The 13,773-nt window shown below is 43.8% G+C and overlaps 1 protein-coding gene across 3 annotated transcripts in view; it reads left to right on the top strand.

Annotated features, from left to right (window-relative positions):
• Nucleotides 1-13,773, top strand: part of Tbc1d14 (TBC1 domain family member 14) — an 89,653-nt gene that overhangs the window by 61,595 nt on the left and 14,285 nt on the right. For all 3 annotated transcript variants that reach the window (XM_041636311.1, XM_041636313.1, XM_041636312.1), the window contains 4 exons: nucleotides 1,669-1,786; nucleotides 3,143-3,249; nucleotides 8,699-8,779; nucleotides 10,765-10,859. In XM_041636311.1, coding sequence (XP_041492245.1) covers nucleotides 1,669-1,786; nucleotides 3,143-3,249; nucleotides 8,699-8,779; nucleotides 10,765-10,859 — 401 coding nt within the window. The remainder of the gene's footprint in view (nucleotides 1-1,668; nucleotides 1,787-3,142; nucleotides 3,250-8,698; nucleotides 8,780-10,764; nucleotides 10,860-13,773) is intronic.

Raw genomic sequence — 13,773 nt, 5'->3', positions numbered from 1 at the left:
TTCAGAGGTTTAGTTCACTATCGTCATGGTGCAGAGCATGGTAGCATGCCGGGAGACATGGTACTGGAGAAGGGTCTGAGAGTTGTACATTCTGATCTAAGAACTCAGACACACTTTTTCCAATAAGACCGCACCTCCTAATAGTGACACTCTTTATGAGCCTATAGGGCAAATTACATTCAAACTACCACACCTATAGCTCTGGATCTGGAGTGCTTGTTTTGTTTTTGGTTTTTTGAGACAGGATTTCTCTGTGTGACAGCCCTGACTGTCCTGGAACTCTCTTTGTAGGACTCTAGAGTATTTTAAAAGTACATATAATAAATAAATGGAATATCATTCACCCTTTAGAAGGAAATTCTGACATGTTACAGAATGGTTGAACCTGATTGATCCAAAATGAAGCAAAGCAGGAACCAAATGACAAATACTCTGATTTCGTTTCTTTGACTGCCAAGGGACAGTGTATTGAGATCCTCTTAAGCAGAAGAGGATCCACCTGGGGAGGGGCAGACAGGGAGTTAGTGGTTAATAAAAACAAATTCAGTCAAGGAGAAGACGAGAAGGTTCTAGATATGATAGTGATTGGGGTGCATTATGGTATAAATTAATGTTATGAAATTATATAAAGTGATTAGTAAATTCTGTTATGTCTCATCATAAAAAACTATAACTGTCCTCAAGTATCCATGAGTGAGTGGGTTCCACAACTTCTTGCTGTTGCCAGAATCTAAAGATGCTTAAGGTTTGTTTATAAAATGGCATATTCTATGTATATATAAACTGTGTATATCCTCCTATATATTTCAGGTCATCTGTAGATTACCCATAATAGTTTTACACTATGTAGATATTTATCAGAGGATTGTTCAGGGAATATGACAAGAAAACAGTGTGCTCATGTTTGGTACAGACCTGAGTCTGAGGCTGGAGAACCCATGGATGTAAAGTTAACATGGAGTAAACTAAGGAATTGTGTGCATGATTAGAACCATGGCTCAATGGCTGAGAGTACTTGTTGCCCTTGTAGAAGCTCTGTTCGCAGCACACATATGGTAACTCCCAACCATCTGTAATTCCAGTTCCAGGGGTTTGATGCCTTCTTTAGAGCTCTGAGGTTACCAGGCATGTACATGATACATACATACACACACACACACACGTATACACATACATACTTATAAATATATATGCAAAACACCCATACACATAATAATAATAATAATAACAACAGTAGTAATAATACTGCACAAACTGTTAGGAATAAGCTTAGGGATCACATTCAGGAAGAGTGGTAGGGAACATGAGTAGTCTTGTGATACATTCTGTTGCTTTGATTGGATGGCAAGATCTCTTGCTGAACTTGAAGCCTGTGTTTTTTGACTAGACTGGTAGCCACTAGCAATCCTCCTGTCTCTATTTTCCTTAGTGCTGGGGTTACAGGCATGCATAAGACCATACTCAGCTTTTATATGGGTGTAGAGGTCTAAATCTCATGCTTCTGCAGTGAACACTTAACCACTGAACCACATCTCAAACTCCTACTTCACTGTTATTTTTCTGATGTTTTTGCAGCGTGATTCTTTGTGAAGAATCACAGAACTTGAAAATGGTGGGTACTGGCTGGCTGCTCAGTGTTTTCTTCTTTGTTTTAATTATGGTTTATAGAGCTTAAAGAAGCCCAGAGGCGGAAGAAGCAGCTGGAGGAAAGGTGCAAGGTTGAAGAGAGCATCGGAAATGCCGTCCTCACCTGGAATAATGAGATCTTGCCCAACTGGGAAACCATGTAAGCATTGTCTCACTGTTGCCTACTGAGTGTGGCCACTCCTTTCTTTCTTTCTTTTTTTTTTTTTTATGGTTTTTCAAGACAGGGTTTCTCTGTGGCTTTGGAGCCTGTCCTGGAACTAGCTCTGTAGACCAGGCTGGTCTCGAACTCACAGAGATTCGCCTGCCTCTGCCTCCCGAGTGCTGGGATTAAAGGCGTGCGCCACCATCGCCCGGCCGGCCACTCCTTTCTTGAGTCTGTGGGCAGCAGCTGTAATTGAATGAACACATTGTGAAGCCTTTGATAAAATTAGTTTTTGCCTTGGTGCAGCCTTGTTGTTCCTTGGACATGGTGACAGCATCTTCCAGTTTGTCTTTAAGCCTGAGCCATGTTTGTAAAGCTTGTGCTTGTGTCACTCCATACTTCTTGTGAGTCTCCATATGAAATTTGAACTGTGTCCCTTGGTGGATAGCCTTCTGTGAGAGATGGCCTGCTCTGCCTCTGCAGACTGTTCCCTGGGGCCACACCAGTGGGAACTGTTAATCTGTAACCTCTGGAATTTTGCCTGCCCTTTTGCTGTCTACAGTGTTCTGAACCTCTTCATCCTTCTAAATCCTGTTTATTCTTTAGCTCAATCTTTCCAGGGAAGATATTCCCTCCTCTCCGTAGGGAAAACTCCCGAGTCTCCTGGCACAGTCTGCTTGAGCATCTGTTTCTCTCTGAGGGTGGAAACCACTTGTCTTTGATGTCATCCTGCAGTGTCAGTACAGAGTGGAACCCCACAGTGTCTGGCAGCTGTGGCATTCTCACTTCTGAGGATCTACTGTATATCTCGTTTTATTCTTGTGTGATCAGCACAGCATAGGCAGGGTCACTGTGATCAACTGATTTGAATGACTGTGTTATTCAGATTTTCCCAATTAGCATCCTGTCTACAGTAGTGTGTGACTGTCACCTGTCTCTGGACTGCCCTGTGAGGCCCCTTGGAGCCCCTGTCCTACTACACTTCTGTAGAAGAGAGCTGCTGCCACCCCCCCACCCCCCCCCCCCCCGTGCCCAGCACGCTTTCCCTGTGCCCTGCACCCCTAACCTATGCATAGCTCTCTACGGTCCTTAGGAGACCAGTCTGTTTCCTCTGTCTGTGTTTTCTGCTCAGAAAGTACTTTCAGTCCTTCATGTGTGCTTCTACCAGTCACTTACAACCTGGTTCACAGTGCCTGTCACAGCAGTGGAAGGGTTATCTGGATTTCAGTAGAGCCAAGAGGGTGAGCTCCTGAAGGAAGGGTCGAGGGAGTGAGGCTTATGTGCAAATGAGCCTTTCTCATCTCATCTTTTTCAGAACACAAACTCAGAAACTCTGGCTTCCATTCTGTTTAGGTGGTGCTCTAAGAAGGTTCGAGACTTGTGGTGGCAGGGAATTCCTCCAAGTGTAAGAGGCAAAGTATGGAGCTTGGCCATTGGCAACGAGTTGAACATCACCCACGGTGAGTGTCCTCGTGATCCTAGGCATTGAGGTCCATCTCCGGGGTTCTGGGACTCCCTTCTGTTGCTTTTGCCATGTTAGGGTGCATGGTAACCACTGCCATGAAGCTGTGGTGGAAAGGCCAGGTAAGTCTGTCTTTTTTGAGGGTATCTGGGTAGTGGGTTCAGTGCTGGCTGCTCCAGTTTCCAGAGAGGTTAGAGCAGCAGACATAGGGCTCCAAGTCTCAGTGGGGTTCGATAGGCAGAGTCTCTTCTCAAAAGTCAGCTAGGAAAGTAGAGGTGGTTAGGTACTTAAGATACCCTTTGGTAGGTTTTTGCTGTTGTTTGTTTGTCTTTTCAGCCCTAGAGAGGCTAGGGCTGGTATCATTAGGGCATTAAGCTATCATGTAAGGGAGGGGGTAGACCCATAGTTGAAGTTTTTAAGCTGTTTATCATGTCTCTCAAGTACTTAGCTCCATTCTAGAGTGGTTGGCTGGAAGATGCAAAGCCCTGGATTCAATCTCTAGTATTGGAACCTTGAGAAAAAACAAGTGGGCATGGTGGTACACACCTGTCCTTGAGGCTGAGGCTAAAGGGTTGTTGGGAGATCTAGGACAGTCTGGGCTACAGGGTGAGACCTTATCTCTAAAACACATTCCCAAATCTCTTTTGTGTTCTGCCACACCAGCCTTGATTTACTTATTCATGTATCTCTAGTGCCCAGTTGGGCTCTGGATATTAGAGTTCTAGGAGCACACAGATTGAACATGAAGCCTTAATACATGGGGAATTGCATTTCTTGCTGTTGAAAGTAAGCTGCTCTGGCAGGCAGGCTTTTCTTCTTCCTCTTATGGCCCCCATGCCTACCTGCACATTGAAGTCAAGCTGCTTTTACTCTGGTAGAGACTCTTAAGCCTTCACACCTCTAGTTAGGTTACTGTGTTATGTGAGAAGATGTGTAATATCTGACTTGAAGTAGATCTTAGCCTCTCAGAAGAAGAGGTGAGAAGTTACTGAGCACGCAAAGATGTCTGTGCTTGAAAGTCTTCTAAACTCTACCAACAGTTCCTGTGTGGCTAATCAGATATAATGTAGTGTTTGCATATTTAATTTTTGGCTCTCACTGATGCTTTAATTTAAGTTACTTAAAACCTGTGATGTACTAGATGATAACAGATGAGGCTAAGAAGCTACCTAATTCTGGATACATTTTGCCCATCTACCTGTGCTTTGGTACTATCTCCCTCTTATATAGTTTGTCTGTCTGCTCTGAATGCTGTGTCTTGTCCATGGTCCCCACATAGTGATCTTGCTGCACTGCTGTCTACTCTGTCATTTATGCCCAGTCTAATCTTTTGTATGCGGCAGGTCCCCATGAAGTATTTGTTGAATGAATAAATGCACTTTATGAACATGGCTCTGACATCACCGTACTGTTCCTCCCAGATCTTAGTCTGTTGGGTGCCAAGCACCAGCTGCTGTTCACTACCTCATGTCTTATTTAACAGCAGCTATGATGGTCTCAGGCAGGTCTTGGGACCTCCTTTTCTTCCTGAAAAAGGTTAGGCACTGTGCCCTGTATCTCTGGCCAGTGTATGTGAGATCAAGATTCTCATTCCGCTTCTGGCTGGTTCTGAAGTTCATGTTCTGTCTTGGGAAGACCCAGAGTTTTATTCTTTTTGTGGGTTGTAGAAATAGAAACTTACTGAGACTGGCAGTGTCCAGTAGCACTACCAAGCTTCACTCTTGAACAGGCATTGTACTTCTGTCTGTATCCCAGCACTGGGGTTGTGTGGGGGGATTGACAGCAACAACAAAATCCAATAACAAACAAACCAACCTCCCTCTGACACATACACAACTCACACATAAAACACCCAAGCCTTACTCGTAGGGAAGATAGGCTTGTACTTTGAAATTGGGGCTAGGGGCCTTGGTGGCATTGCTTAGGTGGTTTGCATCCACTTAGCATACAAACCTAGTGATCTAAGTTTGATTCCTGAAACCCATATAAAGGTAGAGGAAGAGAGGTGATGGCACAGAGTTGTCCTCTGGCCTCTACATGTATGCTGTGGTACACATGTGTCCTTCCCCCATCACACATATGTGATGCACAATAGTAAGTAGAATTTTAAAAAGAGGTTGGAGCCTGGGGTTCTGAGATAAAAGTATAACTGTTCTGCCCCTGCTACCATACATGCTGACAGTAAAACGGGGGGAGATTCTGTGAGCACAGATGTGGACTCTCCTCATTCCTGGGTGTCCTGTCTCTGCTTGTAGTCATGTGGCATGCTGGTGGTCACATGCCATGCACAATTGTGGACTCTCCTCATTCCTGGGTGGCCAGTCTCTGCTTGTCATGTGGAGCGCTGGTGGTCACATGCCATGCAGTTATTTTGTGTACCTCCTCTGAGAATGACAAAAATATTTTGAGCAAAACCCTAATTTTGAATTCCAAGCCTGACTTCTCTACAAATGAAGTCTTAATAGTCCGATTAGGTTGAGTTGCAGTAAATTTCTAATTGTTCAGCTTATAAAAAGAACAAATCTGGGACTTCCCATATCAGAACATGCCCACCTCCTGGAAGGTGAGTGGGCAAAGGTCCCAGCGCATGCTCTAGCCCCCAGCCCTGGATACCTTTGTGTTTATCTTTTGGATAACAATGATATAAAGTTGTATGATATAACTGTGCCCTTTTGCCATGACACACAAGCATTGATTGTATGCATGTTAGAGCTGTCACAAGGCCAGAATGGGATCATTAGTCAACACTCTACTGGCTGGATTATAATAATGCCACTCAGTAAAATGCATGAAGGCTGCTGTGCTTTACCCTGCAGAGTAAATGATGAGAAAGGTGAAGTGTTAGCTGTGGTGAAAGGCAGGGATTTGTCAGCATCCCTCAGATAGAATGCCAGCGGTACAGGGAGTGGGACATGGGTGTCCCCAGAGGTCTGTGTGTGCTGTTGAGCCATGAGCATGACTTGTGGCACTCCAGTGGTCCAGTCCGTCAACATGTAGCGGTTATTTGGAAATGAAGGTACCTGACTATTAGCAAACCACCTGGGGAGCAGAATTGCTGGAACACAGGTTCTGAAGATGAGAGAGATTTGGAGACTTATGACAATTCTGACAGCAAGAATCCTTGGTTTTTGAGAACTCTACATGTTCAGAGTGCCAGTTCCCCCACACGAACCCTTCCAGCAGCAAGATGAGGAATCCTGTGCCATATGGATAGCAAGCTCTTCATGTCCTTATCTGAAGACAGCACTCATTTTGATCTCAGAAATCATAGTTCTGAAAGTTAAAATTCTGAATATTGAAATCCTGGAAACTGAATTTCAAAAACGGTTCCCATGAAGAAAAGGCTACAAGAGAAGGTCAAATTCTCTGGAAGGATTGGTTGTGCAAAGCAGCAGGGTCTAAAATGCCAGTATTTAAAAACAAAAAAATTTGTCTGCAGTGGTGTGTCTCCAAGCTAATGACATTCAGTAGCTTTTCAGGAAGTCAAACAGCATTTGTCTGAAGAAGTCAGCAGTTACTTGCCTGTTGAAAATAAAATATGTGGAATACCTCTAGAAGCTGGCAACAGTGTTTCAGGATGATCACTGATACTGCTTCTGCAGCTTCTGCTTCTGTGGTTTTTTGAATGCAGGTGGAATGGGTATGGGAAGTATAGTGCAGGAGACCAGGCAACAGGTGTCACAGGGAACAGCCATGTCTGTGTATGGTGAATCCTCAAAGAACTTAGAAAATTAACATGGATGTATCTCCAAGGAGAACCATGGCCTAAAGGAAAGAGCAACGTGGTGTATGTGTCAGCTTTTGTGGGCTACCTCCATGGAGCTGCCCATATTCTACCCCTGTAAAATGGTTTCCTGTATAAAATGTCCTTTATTCTGTTTTGTTTTTAAGCCCCCAGCATTTTTTACAGTTTGTTATGTTGTGTGTGTATATGCATAAATGTATGTGTTTAAACGTTGTGTTTATTTTTTTATAGGTATGGGTGTTTTGCTTGCATGTATGCTTGTGTACCACATGTATGTAATGTTTTAAGAAGCCAGAGAGAGTGTTAGATCCTCTGGAACTGGAGTTACAGGTGGTTGTGAGCCACGGTGTGGAGGCTGAGAACTGAGCCTAGGTCTCCTAGGAGATCAGTCAGTGCTCTTAACTGCTGAGCCATCTTTCTAGCCCCTTTGCTCTGTGCTTTGTCTTCATGACACTTTCAATGTTCCAAGTAGAAATTGCCCCAATTAATTTTGTGCGTTTCTTTCAGATTTGACTGTGTGAAGGTGCATTACTATGGTCTTGCTTGTGTGCATGCAGATTGAACATCTGTATTTGTAGAACATTCTTTGAAGTCTGGGCTTTTTGGGTGACTACATGTACAATGGTAACCTGTCATAGTTTTGATCAAAGATTTAGATCGTTTGACCCAATGTTTCACATGGCCAGTTGAAACATTGGAATACAGTTATGAACCATAGTGATAGAGCTGTTCATACACTTTCCTTTTCAGCATATTTCTTTGTATAGGTCATCTGCTTGTGATTTAAGCATATTATGTCCTTCATCCACTGTGATGCTTACAGTTCACAGTTCACAATGTGATGACTATTTTGTTGTACAAAGCAGCACATGAAGTATTCTGTTGTTTTTGTTTCTCAAATCCCCCTCTTGATGTAAGTAAATGTCTTTAAATTTTTTTCTTTTAGAATTTTATTTTTAGGATTTTAGACTTTAAGAATGTCACTATTTAAGATTAAAGCATTTGGGATTGTCTTTGGAGATTATGACCCAAAGCCATTAGAAACCAGTTAGACTCTGTCCACCCTTAGTTCAGAGACAAGATACTGATTGATCTCTTCAGCCGCTAGGGCATTTGGTCTAGATACAGAAGTAAGCAAGAGACTTTGACCTTCCAAGAGGCAGTAGGCCAATCACAGAAAGTGAGAGCAAGATATGAAGAGGTAGCTGTGTAGCAGAGGAAGACACCAAGCTCCGTGGCAGTGTTTGTGGTCTTCCTTTGTAAACAGTTGTCTTTTGGCAGGGTGCTTTCAGACTAAACTGGGGAGAGTGCCTTACTTTGTCCTGGAGAAGGAGATAGTGTTCTCTGGTGTTTGTAGTAGAAGTTCTAATGGGTTTTAATAATACAAGCTCAGAGACAGATATTGGGGAAAATGCTGAGAGATCAGAGCAACAAAAGAGCAAAACCATGGCCACCTTACCTCTCAACTTCCCAGCCAAAAAGAAACTAAGTTCCTGTTTCTTCCCACCTTATCACTTCCTCTCTCCACTCAGCCATATCATTTCCTGTCTGTCTGTACAGACCTCCAGACCTCTATGGTTAGCTAGTGACTAGCTCCGCCCTCTGATCTTCAGGCAAGCTTTACTTGTACAAACAAGCTATCACCACAGGCATTGGTGAAGGAACATGTACAAGTAAGACTCACCAGTGACATTTCTTTCAGAGCTCTTTGACATCTGTCTTGCCCGGGCCAAGGAGCGGTGGCGGTCCCTCAGCACTGGAGGCTCAGAAGTGGAGAATGAAGGTACAACTCTGCCCTCGCTGAGCAGCCCCTCACAACAGTAGCACTCAGCACTGGCTCCACTGTGGCTTTATGGCAAAGGAATTGTTACATTGTAGAAGGAATAGAATCTTGCAGTTCCTGAAAGGGTTTGTGTCTCCTGCTCACAACCAGTTGCTTCTTAATTAAAGTTGCCCAGTAGCCTGGTTCGTTGAGTGCTGGCTTCTAGAGGCAACAGCAGTACATATCTGTGAGATTAGAGGAAAGCCCCATTGCACACAAGAACAATGCCTCTATTGATGGGCAGTGTGATTTTTCATGCTATCTTATATGGTACTGGAATTTAAAAATGCATAAAACATTATTTATGAATATTTAAATATAGGCTGTTCTTATTTTTATTTTATTTTTTAAATTGACAAGATTTTGTATGCCTAGCATGCAAACATGTTTTGAAACATTTATAACTTTATAATAAAAATGTAAGTAAATACTTTTAAATAAGTTTTTAAAAATTCAGAATTATATTTTCATGATTTTAGACTTTAGGGATTTCAACAGTTAGGATCTGACTAGGTAATTTATATTAGGTAGTATGTTATTACCTCACATAGATTGGTCCCCCTCACTCTATCTCAACACTGGGGATGGAGCTCAGGGCTTACATAAACTAGGCCATCTTTTTGTTAGTGATTTATGTCCCTAGTCCTTAATTTGTTGTGTGTTTTTTTTTTTTAACTGGGGAAAACAACTTTCTTCTGGTCTTTACCTATTCCAATGATACTATGAATAATTTGTTATAGCTACTATTTTGTAGGGATTTTTTTTCTTATCTGAAATTTTGTATCTTTTGACCAGTATGGCCCTGGCTTCCCCCCCTCCCCCCGCCTGTAGTAAACCCATTCTGATTTTTGTTTCTTTGAGTTCAACATTTTTAGATTGAATCCACAAATGATATTGTACAGTTCTTGTTTTTCTGTGGTTGATTTTCTTGGCACAATATCTCTCAGTTCATCTGTTGTCCATATCTGCTACCTTAATTTCGTCTATTTACCTGCAGACAGCCATGTAGGTTGAGGTAAACAGACTACCATGCATAGTACTGCAGTGAACATGGAGTGAACATTCTCATTTCCTTTAGCTGCGCACCCGGGAGTGGGATTGCTGGATCACATGTAGTTTTACTTTTAATTTTTTGAGGCCACACATAACAGATTCTCACCAGAGATCCCTTATGTGGAACAATCATCTTTGTTGTGATTTCCCATGCCTAGGTTCATTCCTTATGTGGAACAGTCATCTCTATTGTGATCTCCCATGCCTAGGTTCATTGTGTGCATTTCCTGATTGCTGTTGATGACAAGCAAATCAAACTAGATTTTCATTTTTAGATTTTAGACTCTAGAAAATAATATGGTGATGCTCTGGCTGGTGCTGTGAGGCGTTGTAATCCCTGGAGTGAGAGATTCTGCACTTGCCATGCACTCTTCATGAAGGTGGATACTGTTGGAGGGATTGAGCTGCTTGTTGGTTCCTGGCTGCTCAGTCCCGAAATAATCACGTAGAAACCATATTATTTAAATTCACTACTTGGCCCATTAACTCTAGCTTCTTATTGGCTCTTACATATTAATTTAGCCCATATCCATTAATCTATGTATCGCCACGTGGCAGTGGCTTACCAGCAGTTTCGGCATGTCTGACTCTAGCAGCGGCCCCATGGCTCCATGGCATCTCTCTGACTCTGCCCTTCTTTCTCCCAGCATTCAGCCTAACTTTCCCTGCCTACCTAAGTTCTACCTTGCTATAGGTCCAAAGCAGTTTCTTTATTCATTAATGGTAATCACAGCACACAGAGTGGACTCCCACATCGCCATACTGTGTAAGCAAGGCATAACTGATCTGTGCTTGTAAAGAGCATCTTTCTCTATCTCAGTTCTAAAGCTTCAGAGCCTGGTAATGACCCCTGTCTGTGCCGAGGAGTGCAATGACTTTTGCTCTTTTGACAGATGCTGGGTTTTCAACAGCTGACAGAGAGGCCAGTCTGGAGCTTATTAAACTGGACATTTCTAGAACATTTCCTAATCTCTGCATTTTCCAGCAAGTAAGTGGCGGGAATTTGTCACGAGTGTTATCTGTTTAAGTTTTGTGAATGTGGAGCCATGTGTATTTGTAGTCCTGCTTGAAAGGGTTTTGTTATATAGGGTTTTGGTGGGGAGTTAGGTGGGTGTTGCTACAATGCATTTAGATATTTAAAATGAGTGTAACTGATTCTTATGGATCATATTTCTGTTTTAAAGGTAATTGGTTCTTTTTGTAAAGTATGCATTCCAGAGTCTCAGTAGGTGGTGCGGAGGGCTTATGGGTGCTTGTGTTGTCAGAATGTTGCTCATGCTCTTCTGGTTTTTTGTTGTTTATTTGTTTGGTTTTTGTTTTTGTTTTTAATTTGGTCTTTTGAGACAGGCTTTCTCTGTGTGACAGCTTTAGCTGTCCTAGAACTCACTTCATAGAATCGGTTGGCCTCAGACTCACAGAGATCCAGCTGCCTCTGCCTCCCAAGTGCAGGGATTAAAGGCTCTTCTCTTTATAGAACTCTAGGTAGCTGTTTTCTCTTGATAGGAGCCTCCATGTGATTTCAGGGACCTGCTGAAAGTAGGGCCAGCAAGGAGTGCCTCATAGCTTTGGTGAAGTCAGGATGACTGGCTGAACAGAGGTGGTGGGATTTCTGAGATGATGAGCCAGGAGGTATGGGGATGAGCTCTTGTCTTTGGGTGTTAGTGGAGCAAGAGAGGCCTCCCCTCAGTCATTTGGGCACAGACAAGGATGACTGGCGTAGATCTTAGAGACCTCTCTCAAGGCCTTGTGTTCTTTGAACCAAGAGGTGTACACCCAGAGGTTTCCCTTGAGACCCCCGTCCTGTAAGCTCTCTTCCAAAATATTTCTACACCTTTACCTTCTCCATGCTCACTGCCTTATTTGAGAGCCTAGGTATTGTAGGTCACCACAGCAGCCTTCCTCACCTCTCTTGGCTGTTGTGTCTCCTTCCAATCACCTTCTTGCCTGCTGATCAGTATTTGAAATCTCAAGTCATGCACCATGGTTCCCAGTTTGTTAACATGCCTTACACACAGTGGTTTATGGTGGAACAAGCCAGAATGAGTTGTTTAAGTGGCTGCAGAATGAATAGACCCAGAACTTTGAGTTTCGGTGGACTTGGGAGGAATGTGGTTGGACTGAACAATCTTGACGGCACAGGAGAGGCACTGTCCTCTTCTGGAGTGTGGAGAATCAGGTCGCATACAGGAAGAAGGCAGCTGTCTTGTCTGTGCATGCACTAGGTTTAGTTAATGTAGTCTGGCAGAGAGCATGTGCCTGGTGGAAGCACAACTGGGACAGAAGTGTTGAGACCCTGTTTCTGTGCAAGAATGTGTATGAGGACGCAGTTGGCCCTGCAACCTCTTCACAGGGTTTCTCTGTTCTGGTGGATGCAGAACTGGTAAGGACTGCTCTTAAGCAAGAGCAGAGTGTGCTGAGTGCAGAGTTCTAGGATTCTGGTTTGTGGCTGAGAAGCAGGCAGCAAGCATGACTTGGCCAGGCATCGGGCACTAGCCTGCTTTGAGGGCAGCACCAGTCTGAGTACTATGGGTGCCTGGGGAGGGAGGACCAAGAGGACTCTTTGGGTTCCAGTGTCAGGGTTGTTGCTGTCTCAGTAATTCCACAAAGCAGAGTCCCAGTGTCTAGGTGTAGAGGATCTTAATTCAGCTGGAAATGTTTGCATTTGAGTCCTTCAGACCCTTTCAGTCAAGGCAAGGGGAAAAGTCTATAAAACTGTCCAGAAGTTTGGTTCAATGTCTAGCTCATAAACCCTGGGAGTACTACCCAGGCTTGGTGGCATGTGTGGACTCAGCTGAACGGCATCTTCAGAATAGTTCTTTCTTTCTGAAGGATTGCCTCTCTCTCCCAGCACACTTCTGAGGCCTCATCCCACACCATACCTTGTAGCCCACTCCCTAGTCATCTCCTTAGAGGCCTTCTGCCTCCTGGACACTTGGGCCTTTCTACCTCAGTGGGGCCTCCTGTGACTCCAGCTCTGAAGAGGCTTAGATAGTGTTACCTTATGAAGGGGGTTGACTTTGGTCTCACAGATTTGGGTTTGATTCTGATCAGTTGCCTTCTTACTAGTAGTTTGACCTCAAGTAAAACATTTAATCTCTCTGCCCCATAATCTGTTCATCTGTGATTGGGGATGATCTCCATAGCTTTCTAGTCTCATTCTCAATACTTGACTCATAGAGGGAAGCCATCAGCCCTATACTGACTATTAGTTATCTTTGACTATATTTGAAACTAAATGACAGTGGGATCCGCCAACAACTTAAGACTTTTCACTTCAGGCAGCTTAGAAGTGGGAACATGGGCGTCTTCAGAAGGAGCTCATGCTGCCTGGTCTCTTGACTGCCGGGGGAAGCCTTGTATCCTTTCTCATGGGCAGAAGTAAAACCAGAGATTTGAGACAAGGAAGCAAGTGGAACTCAGAGCATGGCAAGGCAGGCTTCCTAGCATGTTGTGAAGGTCCTGCTGTGCTGAGAGCCAAACCTCAGGGTCATGGAACCCTAAGAGCCCGTAAAGGCTCTACAGAGACTGAGGCCCAGCTTAGTATTACTGGGTCTGAAAGGGCTTCTCCTGAAACATGTTCCCTGAATTCTGCTTCAGAAGTGTTGAGATGGACCGTCCCTTGGTGCTTGTCTGGCAGCAGAGGGTGAGCTCTAAAGATGGGATGTGGAAGCTCTGTGGTCCCTTCTGGGTAGCCTGTTCTCTCAGGCTTCCTTTAAGTGAGACTTTCTGGGTCAGTGGTTTTCAGTCTTGGGAATGAGTAATACTAAATGCAAAGGCTGGGGAGAGAACCTGAGAGTCCAAGCTAAGCACAAGCTAAGGGCACTCAGGAAAAGAGCTGGCACCAACACGAGGGGATGGAATGACAAGGTGGAAAATCCTTTAAGGAAAGAACAGTATAGTTT

The sequence above is a fragment of the Microtus oregoni genome, unplaced genomic scaffold (genome assembly GCF_018167655.1).
Source record: "Microtus oregoni isolate MIOR12 unplaced genomic scaffold, Mior012 000049F_ref0000343, whole genome shotgun sequence".
NCBI classification, from domain to species: Eukaryota; Metazoa; Chordata; class Mammalia; order Rodentia; family Cricetidae; genus Microtus; species Microtus oregoni.
The sequence above is the reverse complement of the archived record's forward strand: the minus strand, read 5'-3'. Positions and strand labels throughout refer to the sequence as shown.